This window comes from Lycium ferocissimum, chromosome 3, assembly GCF_029784015.1.
Source record: "Lycium ferocissimum isolate CSIRO_LF1 chromosome 3, AGI_CSIRO_Lferr_CH_V1, whole genome shotgun sequence".
In the NCBI taxonomy this organism is placed as follows: Eukaryota; Viridiplantae; Streptophyta; class Magnoliopsida; order Solanales; family Solanaceae; genus Lycium; species Lycium ferocissimum.
In genome coordinates this window covers 71,402,922-71,420,298 of record NC_081344.1, presented here as the reverse complement: position 1 = coordinate 71,420,298, position 17,377 = coordinate 71,402,922, and the positions used below count along the sequence as shown (strand labels likewise).

The window sequence follows — 17,377 nt, the reverse complement described above, 5'->3', positions numbered from 1 at the left end:
CTCATTTTCACCGAACCAGCTCACTGGGAAAACGTATGGTGGAAAAAAGTTCCCCCATTGAAACACTGAGAAACTTCCTAATTTTTCCGTGTGAATAGCCACTGGACATATTTCAGTTGGAAATTTCAATGAGAAAATAGTGATCTTTTGGTAGTGAATGTCTATTATTCTCTTCTTTTCCTCTCCTCTCAACGCCAACTAAATGTTAGACAAGCCTCATTGATTTGTGATATTATTACAAAATCTGGCAAGAAATACGGATTGGAATTCGTCACTGTCATGTAACGTAGGGGAGTCGTATAGATACAGAAAATTGTAATCACATATGTTAATATTCTTGTTCATCTTCATAGCAATATTAACATGTGTTGTCTCTTTATTTTCCTAAAGACTTGTGGCTGTGGTTTTGGTAAATTTGATTAAATGGAAGTTAGCAACATACAAGCTTTTCAATTAGCGGTCCATTATGTAAGTGTTTTTAGGAGGAAGCATGGAGGAACAACATAATTGTTGTCTATCATTATAGAAATACAACTTGCAACATAGGCTGACAACAAAATTTTACAATATTTAATATAGATAGATTACAACATGGAGCAAAAAGCAATTTTACTCTAATCAATATTTCTTCATTCTTCATCATAGATCTCATCAAGGGATTTGGAAATTCCGTATATATCTTTCTCTCGCGCTCCGGATCCACCATTTGCCTCAGTATGTTCCTCTGGAGAACATGAAATTTCCAATCCCATTCCTCTTAGTAAGCCTTCGTAGGACGAGGAGAGATCTTCTGAGGCAAACTGGTGGTACTCAACAAGCTGTCTAAGGCACTGGTTCTCCCTATTCAAGCTCGCATTTTCATTTGCAAGCCTGGATTTTTCAGCTAGAAGTGCCTCCATTTGGAGCCTCACCTAAGCAAATTTTAAAAGCAAAATAGCAGGTTAGATGCAGACATTTTGCAGATATATACTTTGAGTCACAATTCAAATGATATTAAAAAAAAATCTAAGGTGGATCATGACTATTGGTATATCTCAATCTTGTCTCTCTCTCTCTCTCTATATATATATATATGCAGTAAGCATTTTGAGTGTCAAGCTTCAAGCAGTAAACATTTTGAGTGTCACGGTTCAAATGGTAAACAATTCGAGTGTCAGGGTTCAAGTATTAAACAATTTGAGCATCACGCTTCAAGTAGCAAAACATTTTGTGGTAAGCAATTTGAATGTCACGGTTCAATTACTAAACAATTTGAGAGTCACGCTTCAAAGTAGTAGATGATTTGAGTGTCACGCTTCAAGTGATAAACATTTGAGTGTCACGCTTCAAGTAGTAAACATTTTGCGTGTCAAGCTTCAAGTAATAAACAATTTCACTGTCACGCTTCAAAGTAGTAAACAATTTGAATGTCACCCTTCAAGTAGCAAAACATTTTGAGACTCATGCTTCAAGTAGTAAGCAATTTGATTGTCACGGTTCAAGCCCTAAACAATTTGAGTGACATGGGTGAAGTGGTAAACAATTTGAGTGTCACAGTTCACGTATTATCACTCAATGTTTTCTACCATATGACATATTATACTGTCAATTTTTTTACAACTTAAAATCTGTTTCACATTGCATCAGGGTTCAAGTAGTAAACAATTTTGAGTGAGGATGTCAAGTATTACCAGGTCATCTTCTTCTGGTGGTATCCCCGTGTCAAATCCATCACGAAGCCTTCTATTCTCCTCCTCCAAAAGAGCAGAACGTTCTTGCATAAAGCGTAGGTCCGATCTCATTGATTTTAATTCTCGAGCTAACGTGGCTGCTTTTGACGCCATGGAAATCGCAAGCTTCAGAGAGATAACGTCAAGTTAGCTTTTTAAACACAGATGTTAAAGTAACTATAAGAAGAAAAAGAGAAAAGGGTGCCAACATTTTTGGCCTTCTTGAACTTTCCGAGCTCCTTCGGGGCGTGCTCAATTTCTTTTTTGAAATCATCATCTTGTTGAGGATCCTCTGAGATTTCTTCAGAATCCAATTTTCTCTTTAACCCTCTATTGCCTTCTTCGCTCTCTTCTTTTTCTTCGTCTCCCTCATGTTTACCCCCTTCCTTTGATTGGTTTTCCTCACTTTTGGCCTTTTCCATGGTGCAATGAAGTATATCTGTCAATGTGGGAGGTTTTGCTAGACTTCTTGCTCCCTAGATGAGAAAAATACAGGATGCATGATCAATAACTCGATGTATAGAGGCTTCCAATAATGTATGTGTGTGCAGACATAACTTCAACTTATAAATACTCATTGTCAACTATATGGACAAGGTGCTTTCACTTCCAAATGCCTTTTTCAACTTCAAAGTTCAATTATGCGATTTTTCAACTTCAAATAGCCAAACAGGTATGCCTCAAAAGTTACATTGCAGAATCTTTGAAAAAAATGCCTACGTTTGACAGTATTTATGAGCAACTTTTAGTTAAATGGCAAACAAGATAGATGCTTTTTTTAACCCCATCTACCATTTATTAATGATTGAAAAAAAAAAAAAAAAAAAAACTCAACTTTACAAACCAAAACTTCTTTTCGACAAATCATATCTTCCTTAAAACAAAAGGCCTTTGAAATATCACACTGGTTTCAAATCCAGAATTTGCCTCAAAGTTACAATTGTACAACTGTTAAAAAATACATATATGCTATGCTTTGACAGTATCTATGAGCAGTTTTTCTCTTGTTTAAGGGCAAACAAGATAGCTGCTTCTTTTATTCCCATCTAGCAATTGTTTATGTTTAACAAGCACAGATGCTCATCAAAATTCAGGTAAAAAAGACACAAAATTTTACAAGCCAAAACTTCTTTTCAACAATTCTTATCTTCCTTAAAACAAAAATCCTTTCAAAAAACTCACTAAATTAATCCAATATAAGCTTTTATAGGATTAAAACATATGCTTCATAGTATCAATGTTAAATGGCAAACGAGATAGCACCTTTCATTCCCATCTACCAATTATTTATGATATTAACAAGCACAGATACTCATCCAAATTCATCCAAATTCAAAAGACTCAATTTTACTAACCAAAACTTCATTGCAACAAATCATATCTTGCATTAAAAAAAAAAAAAAATACTTGTAAAGAATCACACAAAATTTATCCTATATGAGGTTTAATCATACATTAAAACAAAGGGATATATACCTGAAGGGCGTTTTCGAGATTGCCAGATAACTGTGAAAGAGTGTCAGCAACAGAATCAAATCCTCTTAGTAATAGCATAGCATCTTCCTTCATCCTCTTCGATCGATCCTCAGCTCCATCACTCTACAACAACAAACAAACATTTTTCACACAAAAAAACAACAATTAACACCCAAAAATAAATCTTGAAAAAATAAGGGCCCGTTCTTTTTTCTTCCGGAATCATGTTTGGACATCAAATTGTTACAATCTTCCAGGATTCGAAAAAATCCAATTACTCCCTCCGTCCCAATTTAAGTGTCTTACTTTGTCTCTTTCTATATTTGGTAACTATTTAGTATCAACATGCTACGTGACATGTTTATGTCTTATCTTATTTACTTAAACTTTATACCTAGTCAAACTAAAACACTTAAATTGGGACGGTGTTTTCACAGTTTTCGCTCCAAATCACTCACAAAAATTCAACATTTTCCCAAGTTGTATTCATGTCCAAACACAACTCCAATTTCCAAAGTACCATTTTTCAACTTTTTTCCAAATACTACTTCTTCTTTTTTCTTTTCAAATTTCACATTTTTTTATGGCCAAACTTCCACTAAATAAAAATTTAAGCCAATTTACCTTTTGACCAGGGAAGGAAAAATCAACAGGGTTGCGATTTTCGCGATTTTCAAGAATCGTATCGACCCTGCTTCGAAGATTACTCCAAAAACGTCTATCTGATGATGGACTGTAAATTTCTGAAGAACCCATCAAGCTTGGTGAACCCTGAAAATGGTGGAACCATTAATTTTTTTTTTTTTTTTTTGGTTAATTTGACAATAACAGAACAAAAAATGGTACTCCCTCTGACCCATTTATGTGAAAACAACAACATATCCAGTGACACAGTTGAAATTTCAAGATTTAAACTTCTGAATTTTGATCTTGAATTTAGACATAGAAGCTTTAAGTTTTTTTGGAAAACTTTTTTACTATAAATTACAATATTTAACAGCTTAAAATATTTAAAAAACATATAAGAAATTTCTGGTCAAAGAAAAAATTTGATTGACTAGGAAAATTTCAACTGTGCCACATAAATTATGTTCGAGCAAAAAAAAAAAAATCTAAAGTTGCAATGTTTAATGAATAAAGTAAAGTACCTTGTTAAGGGAAACAGGGGATGAAGATTCTACTGAGATTGACATTTTGAGCTTTGTAGATTTGGAGAGAGAGAGAGAGATATATATAGAGAGAGAAAGTGAAGTTGTACAGAGCGAGAGAGAGAGAGATGAATATGTAACGGCTAGTTTTGGAGGAGCTAATAAGGTGGTCTTTAAATAGGGGAGTATACAGACACCAACGTTATAATAGATCACAAGTTGTCTGTCTTGCATTTGCATTTGTCGTTGAGTTTGGTGAGATTCATCTAATGACGTGGTTGACATGGATTCATCTAATATATGAGTTTAAATTTTAGGCATAGATTATATTTAGGCGAAATATATCGACGATTCATTACACTTGTCAATATATTTCATTTAGATGCTTGAAATTCGGCTTGTCCCAATTGAGCACGTGAATGTATGATAATTGTGTTCTCATTAGACATTTTTAACTTAAATTTTAGAAAAGGTTTTATGTGTGTTCTCAAACGAGTGACATGGATAAATTAACTATTTAATATATGTCCACCTCTTTTAATTATATAATATCAGCCTCAGTAAGTCATAAAATATCAAGCTATCCTAATTGAGGCTAATGTACGTATACAATCATAGAAAATGTGATATTTTAAGTGTTTAACTTATCCACATAACTAGTGTTTGATTTGGTCTAGGGTTAAGGTTTTAGGATACACATATTTACCACTAAAAATTGGTTTTCCGATAATAGTCGTATTTGTTTGAAAGGGAGTTAAAGATAGGTGAATCGTATTCAATCACAAATTCTTTTTCTGATAGTTAAATCGTGAAAGATATGAAAAATGCCAGAAAGTAAATAACATAAAATAAAAGTGACAATAGTTGAGAGAACAATAAGAAGCTTGTGATATTTTTGGGAGCTCAATAATGAAGTTAGGATTATAGTATGACGGATCTGGCTCCTTCCTTCTCTTGGAGGGTACATTTATTTACGCAAGCCCTAGACTTTTCTACACTTAAAAATATCAATGAAATGACTATTACAAAGTACAAATGTCTCATTGAATAGTGACCCGAGGCTTGAGGTTGACCGACAAGGCAGGAGTTGGTGGGAGTGCATTCCAGCTATGCAGGGATCCCATAATAACAACTCTATTGCTTACTCATTCTCAGAGCACCCCTTGCTTTCCCCGAGATGAAATCAATCCGAGATATATTGTGGATGATGATACAAGGGCACCTCCGAGGCACAAGCTTTTTTTTTCCCCCCAATTCGGATTGGGCCAAGTCGATGTCCCCACGCGTTTGTTTCTAATTGGTCCTCTTGCCGAGCTCGAGTTTCACGCCATACAACGCACATAAGCTCTCCCAAACGTCTACCGCAAAGTATCTAATAAGAACATTGTATCATTAGTTCAGGTGCACAATAAAACAAACCTTAGTTCATTTGTCTAAATGAAACTACTAAGGGCTTATCGATTTATTAACCTTATTTAAGTATACATAATTGGAACAAATTAATACTACTATTGATTTATTTCACCCCCTCACTCTTTGCCGCTTCACTAACATTAGGGTCTCAAACTTTTGCCATAAGATTTCCAATTGGGTCTCAATTTTTCCTTCTTTCTTCGTAAAAAAAAAAACCCACCAAGATTCAATTTTTCCATCACAAAACCATAAACCCAGCAAAACCCCTTCTAGAAATTTCTTTATTCTCATTTGGGTCTCAAATTTTCCTCTTTTTTCTTCAAAAAAGAAAAAACCCCACCAAGATTCCATTTTTCCATCACAAAACCAAAAACCCAGCAAAACCCACATATAAATCTCTCTAACTCCAATTTGGGTCTCAATTTTTCCCCCTTTTCCTCAAAAAACCCCCACCAAGATTCAATTTTTCCATCACAAACCAACAAAAAAACCTACCAAGATTCAATTTTTGATCACAAACCAAGAAAAAACCCACCAAGATTCAATCTTTTTTGTCACAGACCAACAAAAAACCTACCAAGATTCAATTTTTTGATCACAAAACTAAAAAACAACCAAAACCCAAATATGAAATTCCAATTAGAAGATGTAACAGTTTATTTCCCATATGACAACATATATCCAGAACAATACCAATACATGTTAGAACTAAAAAGAGCATTAGATGCAAAAGGTCATTGTCTTCTTGAAATGCCAACAGGCACTGGTAAAACAATAGCTTTACTTTCATTAATAACAAGTTACAGGTTATCAAAACCATCAAATCCAATTAAACTTATTTACTGTACAAGAACAGTACATGAAATGGAAAAAACATTAGCTGAGCTTAAATTATTGTATAATTATCAGTTAAATGAGTTCGGGCCGGGGGCCCGGATGCTTGCTATCGGGCTTTCCAGTAGGAAGAATTTGTGTGTGAATCCTAATGTTGTTAGTGCTGAGAATAGGGATAGTGTTGATGCTGCTTGTAGGAAATTGACAGCTAGTTGGGTTAGAGCTATTGCTGTTGAGAATCCTAATGTGCCTACATGTCCGTTTTTCGAGAATTATGATGCTGCTGATAAGGCTGGTACTTCAACTCTGCCTGCTGGTGTTTATACTTTGCAGGTATGGTTGATACGTAATGTATCGTATTATATTGTGCCGTTGTGCTGTATTTTATTGTACTAGATTGTTTTGATGAATACAACGTTTGGTTAGATCGTATAATTTCCTGTCGTTATATAATGCCACACATGAGCAATCTGAAGTATGAACTTACAGTTTTATGAAGAAAAATGGGGTACGGTGTAGAATTATTATAAAAGGGATAGGGTAAAGTATAAAATAGGATCTTTAAATAATAAGCTAAGGCAAACTGAGAAGAGATTAAAAAAAAAGGAGATAAAATGGGTTATCAAAAAAAAAAAAAAAAAAAAAGAGAGAGAGAAACCTAATGTGCCTACATGTCCGTTTTTCGAGAATTATGCTGCTGATAATGGTGGTGCTTCTACTTTTCCTGCTGGTATACTTTGCAGGTTATCTCCCTCAACACCTTGTTTGGATGGTTGTTACATGTTTTTTCGTAATGTATTGTATTATATTGTATTGAGTTGTACTGGATTGTTTTGACGAAAATCATGCTTTTAGCTCAAAGTATCAGTCTTCCTTTTAATCATGTATAATTAACTATGCTTTGATTCCAAATTAGTTGGAGTTGGATATATGAATGTGGTTCATAGTTAGACTATTTTTACGCTTCAAGTGGTTATAGTTAAGAGAAACACTTGAATTTTCAGTGGTGAAGAGATATATGACTTAGTTTTTTCATTGCATTGATTCTTGACTAGACCTTTTGCTGTCATTCTTGAGTCAATGTATAATTAACTATGTCTCCATCCCAATTTAGTTGGAATTAGCTATGTGAATCCCGTTCATATTTAGACTATGTTTATGCTTCAGCTCAAATAGGCAGAGTTAGGTGAAAGACACATTTTTCCTTGCACCCGTTAGGAAATAAATTGTTTTTTTTCTTTTTCTTGAACAGTTGGAAATAAATTGGTTATTCTTGGCATTGCATGTGTGGAGTATGAAATGACATCTGTTTTATCTAATCTAATTTGGTTTTGAGATGGGGTTTTAGAGAAACACTTGAATTTGCTGTGGTGAAGAGAGATATGACATTGTATTGATTCTTGACTAGAACTTCTACTGTCATTATTGAGTCAACTTTTCTTGTTTATATTTTTCTGTTGAAGTGCGTGTTTGCATATGTTCCTGTAAGATGGTTAGAAGGAGAATTGGCTATAAAGAAGAGCTTAAATTTGCAGTTGTGAAGAGATATAACTGGCTTTTCAATATATCATGCACTCTGTGTACTGATTCTTGACTACACTCTGTCTATATTTGAGTCAAGTTTTGTTGTTGATATTTTTCTCTGTTAACGTGGGTGCTTGAGTCTGCATATATTCCTGTAAGACGGTTGGACTCCATTCGTGCAGGAGCTTTATTGTCTGGCGATTCTTTTATGGAGGGATACAAAGACATCTGTTGTATCTGATTGTATTTGGTTTGAGGACGGCTTGTATTTGCAGTGGCAAAAGGAGATATAACCTGTTTAATAATTGCATTGTATGCTCAAAAGATTGATTCTTGACTAGGAAGCTTTTATTCTAGTTAAGTTTTGTTCTTTGTATTATTATTCTACGTTAATGGAAATGCTCAGGTTTGCATAAGTTATTGTAAAAAATTTAAACTGCATTGTCGCAGGAGCTAAGGCTGTATGGCAAGGAGAAAGGTTGGTGCCCGTACTTTTTGGCGAGGCATATGGTGCAGCAGGCAAATGTTGTGGTTTACAGCTACCAATACCTGCTTGATCCCAAGGTTGCTGGTATCATATCAAAGGAGATGGAGAGAGAGTGTGTCGTAGTGTTTGATGAGGCCCATAATATAGATAATGTGTGTATCGAAGCACTTAGCGTCAGTGTGCGAAAACAGACACTTGAAGGAGCAACACGGAATCTCAGTAGGATGTCTCAAGAAATTGAAAGGTAATTATTCTTTTAGGTAAGCTTCAAATGAGTTCTACTGGGTATCATCCTGCAACTAGAATGCTCAAGTTTGCATGTTGATGCTGTTTGTTTTGTATCCCCCACAGCATTAATAAACTTGTTCTATACTGTCATGTTGATTTTGGTGATCCCTTCGTGTTGAACCATGGTTTGCATATCCTTACGAATGCAATATGCAAATAGAAGTATAAATTTGCTGATACCATTCGAGTTCTTTTTTATGCTGTAGTTCTTTGGGTAGTTTTTTTTGCGTATTTAAAATACCTTGGAGATTGTTCAGTCTAGTATATTATGATGTTATCATCTTATTATAAACCCTTACCCACAAGCTCCAAAAATGAAAATCACGTAAAAAAGAAAAAAAGGAAAAGAGAAGGAGGAGGAGTGCTAAATACCCATGTTTGACTAACATCTTGCATGTTAGGAAGGCTGAAGGACACTGATGCTGGTCGATTGCGAGCAGAATATAGTCGTCTTGTTGAGGGTCTAGCACAAAGACTGCCTGGTATGTTCGATTAAACTGTTTGTTGACGATGTAATTCTAGTCTTGTGCAAATGAAGGTCTTTGCTCATCTATCTTATTTGTACAGGTCAGGATGTATGGCTTGCTAATCCTGCCTTGCCTGATGACATTATGAAAGAAGCAGTCCCAGGAAATATAAGGAAAGCAGAGCACTTCTTGTCTGTTTTGAGAAGATTTGTTCAGTATCTTAAAGGGCGTCTAGAGACTGATAATGTGGAAAAGGAGGGTCCTGTTGCCTTTGTTGCTTCTATTAATACACAAGTTGGAATCGACCAAAAGATGTTAAAATTTTGTTATGATAGGCTTCACTCCCTTATGTTAACCCTGGAGATAACTGATACAGATGAGTTTCTGCATATACAAACTGTTTGTGACCTTGCCACGTTGGTGGGGACGTACTCTCGGGGCTTTTCCATTATAATTGAACCATTTGACGAGAGGATGCCACATATTCCTGATCCTGTCCTGCAGGTGCGTGTTTGCTTCTCCTGGGGCACCTATGGACATATTTGTCTTATAATACCTCTTACTAGTCTTAAGTTCGCGATTTATATGTCTTGAGTTAAATAATCTGTTTTGAAGATTATTGTTACTCCCTCAGTCCCAAATTATGTGATGTTTGAGTGGGCACGGGGTTTAAGAATGAAAGGAAGACTTTTGAAACTTGTGGTCTAAAATAAGCTATAGATATTTGTGTGGTTATAAATCATCTCATTAAGGGTAAAACGGGAAGTTTAAAGTTAAATTGTTACAAAATATAGATGTGCCATTCTTTTTGGGATTGACTAAAAAGGAAAGAGTCTCCCATAAATGGGACGGAGGGAGTATTAGTTTCTTCAGAACATTTTATCATTGAGATGTTGCATTTTTAAGTCACTGGTTTTGTATGCCTCTTTCCCTGAGTGTGGAGTCCATTTATCTTGCTTTAATTAATCTTTTTCTAATTTATGGGACAGAGGGAGTATTAGTTTCTTCAGAACATTTTATCATTCAGATGTTGCATTTTTAAGTGGACTGGTTTTGTATGCCTCTTTCCCTGAGTGTGGAGTCCATTTGTCTTGCTTTAATTTTCTAATGATTGTCTCTAATTAGTCTAATCATAGTCCATATGTTTTGTAATGAAAATCTGTCTCTAAGAGTACTGCTATATTATTTCTAAATCATTTTACTGTGAAGATGTCTAAGTTGCTATTGATATTCTTTTAGTTGTTTTACTATTAGTGTTCAATTTTCTTACCTCAGAAATATTTTGGCATGCCAGCTTACTTGTCACGATGCCTCTCTTGCCATAAAGCCCGTTTTTGAACGATTCCAGTCTGTTGTGATTACCTCCGGGACCCTCAGTCCAATTGATCTTTATCCGCGTCTTCTCAATTTTAATCCGGTAGTGAGTCGAAGCTTCAAGATGTCATTGACGAGGGATTGCATATGCCCAATGGTCCTTACGCGGGGAAGGTAAACCTTTGACGAGCTGTTGATCCTATGATTATACTAATCTCAACTCCAACCCACTCACAAGATGCGGATGAAAAGGAGAGCGCATAGTGTTTCTTAGCTTGATTATGTTGAAGAATTTGGTACATTTTATCTGTTTTTTCTTACTCTTAAATTGCAGTGATCAGCTTCCTGTAAGCACTAAGTATGACCTGAGAAGCGATCCGGGCGTCGAGAAAAATTATGGGAAGCTTTTGCTTGAAATGGTTTCGGTTGTTCCAGATGGGGTTGTCTGTTTTTTTGTCAGTTACTCTTATATGGACGGAATCGTCAATAGTTGGCATGAATCAGGAATATTAAAGGTGCCACTATACCTTTTATTTTGTTCTGCTCTCAACTTTCAGATAAGCCACTCTTTTCTATGAACTAATTGAGAACGTTAAATGCTTAACAACAATGCCTTATCACACATGCAGGATATAATGCAACATAAACTCGTATTTATTGAGACCCAGGATGTTGTAGAGACTACATTGGCTTTGGATAATTATCGCAGGGCTTGTGATTCTGGGAGGGGTGCAGTTTTCTTCTCTGTTGCTAGGTGAATCTTCCTCTTCTTTTTTTAACTTTACATTCAACAATTTTGTGTTTCCATGCCATTTTCCTTCTGTTCCAAACAAATATTATCTATCTTTAATTTCTTTCAAATGTGCGAGTGAGTGAGTTGTCTCAGGTTTGAAGATGTTACTTAGTTCTTTGGATCTACTATAATATAAGTAATTAAGTGTGGTCTCTCTAACAACTTAAGCTTTTAGATCAGATTGTCACACGCTTATACACATAAGATGCTGTTGTTGCATAGTTATTTACCATCACCGCAGTGTGTTTCCTTAAAGGGCCAAAATGCCTGTTACTGATGTAGTTTTAGTTCTTTTCTTGTACGGAGCTGTAATAATCCTCTCTCTGTAAGGTAAATTCAGGAAATTATGAGAGAAATGTTGTTTTGAAAGAAAACTTTACAAGGTTTTCTCGCGAATAGTTAATACAGGATTTGTGTTTACAGTGTAAACATCATTCTTATCGGCAATGAGGTGTGAAAGGAAGTGTAAAATTGATTTGGTATATCTATTGACATTGGCCTTTACGATGTCCTTGTGTTACTATGCAGGGGAAAAGTGGCTGAAGGTATAGACTTTGATAGACACTATGGCAGGCTTGTTATCATGTTTGGCGTTCCATTCCAGTACACGCTAAGCAGGTTAGTATCACTATGACCTGTGCTTCACTTTCCGTATGATCTAATAATGAAATAATGTTTCTCTTTACTCCCTCTGTCCGAATTTATGTGATGGTGTTTGACTGAACACGAAGTTTAGGAAACAAAGGAACATTTTTAAAACCTGTGGTCTAAATAAGCCATAGATATTTGTGTGGCTATAAATCATCTCATTAAGAGTAAAATGGTCATTTTAAAGTTAAATTGTTACTAAATATAGAAAGGTGTCATTCTTTTTAGGACTAACTAAAAAGGAAAAGAGTGTCACATAAATTGGGACGGAGGGAGTAATATAACAAAATGATGTTGTCTCTATTTATAATCAGAGAATCTATCTGATCTGTGTTAAAAATTGCAGAATATTGCTTGCACGGTTGGAGTATCTGAGGGAGACTTTCCAGATAAAAGAGGGCGATTTTCTAACTTTTGATGCTTTGGTACTTCCAGACTCGGTCAAAGTCCTTATAATACGTATTTGGGACTTTTTCCTGATATAACTATTTACCATATATTTTCAGAGGCAAGCTGCTCAATGTGTGGGTCGAGTTATCCGTTCAAAGGCAGATTATGGCATGATGATTTTTGCTGACAAAAGGTTTGCTTCTTTGTCTGAGTCAGTTGTATAATATCAATAGAAAAACAACTTGGAAGTGGAATAATATCTAGAAAAGATGCACAAACTACACTCTTTGTATTGCTGAATGTGGGTTTTATAACAATGCTGAAGAGCTTCTAAGTGATACTATGCAGTTAAGTACTCAAGAAGCCAACAGCTATTAAATGTGTTATATAGAGAGAAAATGACAAAAATGGTCCCTTAAGTTTGAGGGTAGGGTCAAAGTAGTCCCTTAAGTATGCACTGAACAGTTTTGGTCCTTTAAATATGTGACGGAGACTAAAACTGTTTAACTGCTGACAAACTTAAAGGACCAAAACCCTTCAGTGCATGATGCTTAAGGAGCTATTTTAAACCTACCCTCAAATATAAGGGACCATTTTGTCATTTTCTCTTATTTACAAGGCAAGCTATATAGACGCTTTATCATTGTGACACATTGAGAAGACTATATAATCAAGTAGGTGTTTGGCCATAGATTCCAAATAATTCTCACTTTATTTGAAATTTGTGGAGTTGTGTTTGGTTGTACTTTCTGCAAAGAATATTTGGAATAGCGTTCATGCTTGAATGTACTTAAATACAACTTCTAAAGTGAAAAGTGTGTTGGAGAACAAGTTATAAGTTGTTTTCCAAATTCGAAATACAACTTCAAGTTGAATTTGAAATTTTCATGGCCAAACATTTATTTTCAAATAAAGTGAAAAAAAATCTGAAAAAAGTGAATACTTATTATGGTCAAATGGGTTCAAGAAGCTGGCCTGCTTTGTGATTTTCATTTCTCGAATATGTACTAGCCACCCCCCACTCCCCCAAACCACCCACCCACCTAACCCACCCAATAAAAATATTGGATTGAGATGCTTATGAGGCCTTGTATCTTGTGATCAGATATAGCCGTCATGATAAGCGGTCTAAGTTACCTGGATGGATACTTTCACATTTACGGGATGCTCACTTGAACTTAAGTACAGACATGGCCGTGTATATAGCAAAAGAGGTGAGTGGTATTAGTTTTATGTTTTGCTGTTATCCTGTTCCCTGCATGCTGTTAATAGTCAGATGCATCAGAGAACCATTCTGTGTTGTTACTGGGAGCGTTCAACTTCTGCAGTTTATAAGAATCATCAAATGTTATGTTGCTCAAACTCTTCAAAGATGCCGACGGGTGCGGCAACATTTTTGGAGAGTCCAAGCAACATAGATCAAATGTGTTGTGCATCTTTAGGAGGATCTTCTTTTTGGTCCTCCTTAATTTAAAAAAATAAATAAAAAAATAGTTCTGTTTTGTCCTTATCTTTGGTTGCACGGTGGAGCGGGCTGGGGTTCGGAAAGTTGTTAGGTTGGACTATTCTAGTGAAGATAGCATAATAGGTTTAAATTTCTGTACATTCTACGACAGAAGCCTCAACCAGTAGAAAATATAGATAACTTCTAGTGCTTTTTCTTTTTATTTTGCATAATATTGGACTGATTGAGCTTAAATTGGTCGACATGGATCAGTGACGATTTATATAGTCGAGCCCAACTTGCTTGGGACCGAGGAGTAGTTGTTTTGATTATGACAGGAGCCTCAGATTGCATTAGTAGATGCTGGCACTTCTAATTTTCAGTATTTTCCCCTCCCTGAATGCAGTTTTTGAGAAAAATGGCTCAGCCATATGATAAGAACGGCGCGCTGGGCAAGAGAACTCTACTGTCACAAGAAGACCTGGAGAATATGGTCACTGGCCCTGATGGGGAGATGTTGCTTTAAGTGCCAGTACTTAGTGAGAAATCATTTTCTCCCGTCTGTTTCCTCGAATTTTCAGTGTCTTATATGCTGAACAGAAAGGTTACTACGTTGGTTAGAGTTTGAAAGCTTTGCCGAAAATAAAGCTGATTCTTCTTACAGGTTTACAGCAACTTTCAGTTTTGGGCTACTTCGATACGTTTAGAGCAGATCAGAATTTATTGGAATTTGATGCAAATTTTGTACTATTCCAGATCACTGCAACTTTCTTGGTTCTTAGAAAGTCAGAATAGCATGTTATGTTGACCTAACATGGATGCTGCGTGTATATTGGCGTAGGTGTATTTATTTTCTACATAAGCTGGTTGTGCGAAGTCTGCTCGTGCAGAAATGTAACTGTGTAACTTAACGGTTTGACTCAGTTGTAGCCAAATGAAAATTTTGTTGATAACATGATATGTGGATGTATCTGAAGTGATCAACTTGATGAAACCAGTTTGAAAATATGTGTAATGCATATAAACAAACAATGTGTGGACAATAGACATACTGCTTCGTGCCAATACAACGAATCATAGATATCTTCTTTGGTTTTTGGCCATCTTATTACCATTTTATGCTTGTTATGCGGTGGTTTATGCGTCTATTTAGGCAAGCAGTGTCGATCTATTGTCACAATTCTGCTTGTATAATGGTTCCTATATGGAGTTCTGGTGTTATGGTGTTCTTGGGCGTTACTTTTGATCCCAAATTGATGTTTACTTCACATTATTTTTTCAACGCCGTCAATCTGTTGTATATATATACATATTGTTTTCTTTCTTTTAGAAAAAAAAGGTTTTTCTTTCAAAGTAAGTGTCGATCTATTGTCACAATTCAAAACTTGTATAATAATTTTGATGTGGAGTTGTGGTGTTCTTGGGCTTTGTTTCTTACTTCCAAAACGATATTTTGGACTATATTTTTCAAGCGGTGTTAACCTATTCACTATTGTTTATGTTGACATGTCTTCCCTTTTTTTTTTTCCCTAAAACAAAACATTGTTTTTCAAGCAGTATCGATCTATTGTCACATTTTACTTGTATAATGATTTTAATCCGGAGTTGAAGTGCCCTTGGACTTTACTCATGATCCCAAATTGATGTTTACTTTAGTCTTATTTTTCAAGCATTGTTCGACTATTATATACTATATATTATTACTGCTATATATTAGAGCAAATTTAGGACTTTTTTTTTAAACTTTTCACAAGATTATTTTCAAATTTTTTTTTGAACTTTTTAATTAATTACTTTTAGGTCCTAATCTTATTTATTTAAGTCAATTTTTTTTGTTTTTTGTTTTTAAGGTCTACTTTTGAAAAGCTATCGAACCTCCTACCTCATTTTTCATGTTCTTTGGTTTTTATTTAGAACTAAATTGGTGGTTGATATCCGCATTTGAGCCCAATTAATCCAAATATTAAAGGAGTGGATAATATACTCGCAGATGGTTGTTGTTGTTGTTGTTGTACCTTACTAACACAAATTATATTCATTTTTTTTGCGCGGACTCGTTTTGAGGGTTTTTTGCGCCCATTCTTTAAGGGAAGCGCTCCCTCCAAAGATTTTTTCCATATCCATGTTCGAACCCCCTAATCCCTAATTATGCCTATTTTAGTTAAGGCAGGAACAACTCCATCCTCTGGACAAGTTAAATTATGTATTTGTCTTAAATATATATATATATATATATATATATATATATATATATATATATATATATATATATAGAACTAAATAACTTCGTAAAATTAGGATACATAACTTATAAATGTCAAATTCTGGCTCCGCATTTGATTTGAAGTAAATAATTTCATCAAAATGGAAGTTGAAATATTAAAGGAGTGGAATGAAAGTTTTGCTTTCATATATTTAAAATATACTTATATGAAATTAAATTATTACTAACGTAATTACCCACTTGTGGGACTACATGGGTAGATGGTTTTTTGTTGTTGTTGTACACTTGTACTAACGCAAATTATATTTCTTTAATTAAAATATCTACTATTATTAACATATCTCTTTAATGCTTGAGTTTGGGCGGGTTTGGTAAACGGGTTTTGCCTCACATAACTAGTATTATATAGAAGAGGCAATTCAAAGAGTTTTGTAGTACTTAGTTACATTTTAACTATTTGGTTAGCTTGCCAATTAAAAAGGATTTGCTCTTTCAAATATTTGTCCTTGTATTTGCTATTTTTTACTTCATATACCAAAGTAATTTTCTAATAAATCAAGAGGCAATTCAAAGAGTTTTGTAGTACTTAGTTACATTTTAACTATTTGGTTAGCTTGCCAACTAAAAAGGATTTGTTCTTTCAAATATTTGTCCTTGTATTTGCGATTTATTACTTCATATACCAAAGTAATTTTCTAATAAATCAAGAGATTTACAAACCCTTTTTTGGTAATACATGGCCCTTTGGACTAACTTTTTGGAGGTGATGTATGTACCAAGACCTTTTTTTTTATGTCTTATTTTTACCCCTATTTTATTTCTTTTTTACTTAGGTTGCCACATCAAATATTACACATAATTTGAGCCCTTTGAAAATGCTGAAAATTTGTGCATGGTGATGATGTCATCTAATAAAAATAGCTATGTACAAAAATAATCTAAAAAGGTGATAATAATAAATTTGGAGAACTCATTTGGTACTAGCGGAGTGTTGATCATATTTTCTTAGTAATTCTAAAATTGCCATTAAATTTCTCTTGATCTAAATTTGAATAAAAAATATTATTTTGATTATATAAATAGGTTTAATGATATAACACATTTATGCAATAGAAAATAAATTTCAAAATCAATCCTTCAAGAAAATAAAAATGAGAAGGAACAAAATTATTAGATACGTCGTTGTATCGAGACATGATTTAATTATTTAAATTTAGT

General features: G+C 34.6%; 2 protein-coding genes across 2 annotated transcripts; one reads left to right on the top strand and one right to left on the bottom strand.

Moving 5' to 3' along the window:
* Positions 1 to 493: 493 nt before the first annotated feature.
* Positions 494 to 4,436, bottom strand: LOC132050674 (uncharacterized). The gene is made up of 6 exons (XM_059442046.1): positions 4,334 to 4,436; positions 3,810 to 3,956; positions 3,186 to 3,308; positions 1,919 to 2,185; positions 1,671 to 1,835; positions 494 to 911 (listed from the first exon to the last, which is right to left on the bottom strand). The coding sequence occupies exons 1-6, from the start codon at positions 4,376 to 4,378 to the stop codon at positions 630 to 632; spliced, it is 1,029 nt and encodes a 342-aa protein (XP_059298029.1). The 5' UTR covers positions 4,379 to 4,436; the 3' UTR covers positions 494 to 629.
* Positions 4,437 to 5,924: 1,488 nt separating this feature from the next.
* LOC132050673 (general transcription and DNA repair factor IIH helicase subunit XPD) lies at positions 5,925 to 15,043 on the top strand. Its single transcript, XM_059442044.1, has 12 exons — positions 5,925 to 6,913; positions 8,555 to 8,835; positions 9,285 to 9,361; positions 9,447 to 9,850; positions 10,641 to 10,834; positions 10,995 to 11,175; positions 11,290 to 11,414; positions 11,982 to 12,071; positions 12,448 to 12,526; positions 12,608 to 12,684; positions 13,597 to 13,705; positions 14,342 to 15,043. The coding sequence occupies exons 1-12, from the start codon at positions 6,374 to 6,376 to the stop codon at positions 14,459 to 14,461; spliced, it is 2,277 nt and encodes a 758-aa protein (XP_059298027.1). The 5' UTR covers positions 5,925 to 6,373; the 3' UTR covers positions 14,462 to 15,043.
* Positions 15,044 to 17,377: the final 2,334 nt, after the last annotated feature.

Excerpts from the sequence above, each read along its gene's own strand:
- LOC132050673 (XM_059442044.1), top strand. The coding sequence starts at position 6,374 with ATGAAATTCCAATTAGAAGATGTAACAGTTTATTTCCCATATGACAAC. Across the intron at positions 10,835-10,994 it reads ATGGTCCTTACGCGGGGAAG|TGATCAGCTTCCTGTAAGCA; the intron begins GTAAACCTTTGA and ends CTTAAATTGCAG. Across the intron at positions 12,527-12,607 it reads TTCTAACTTTTGATGCTTTG|AGGCAAGCTGCTCAATGTGT; the intron begins GTACTTCCAGAC and ends ATATATTTTCAG.
- LOC132050674 (XM_059442046.1), bottom strand. The coding sequence starts at position 4,378 with ATGTCAATCTCAGTAGAATCTTCATCCCCTGTTTCCCTTAACAAG. Across the intron at positions 3,957-4,333 it reads CCCCTGTTTCCCTTAACAAG|GGTTCACCAAGCTTGATGGG; the intron begins GTACTTTACTTT and ends CACCATTTTCAG. Across the intron at positions 2,186-3,185 it reads ATCTCGAAAACGCCCTTCAG|GGAGCAAGAAGTCTAGCAAA; the intron begins GTATATATCCCT and ends TTTCTCATCTAG.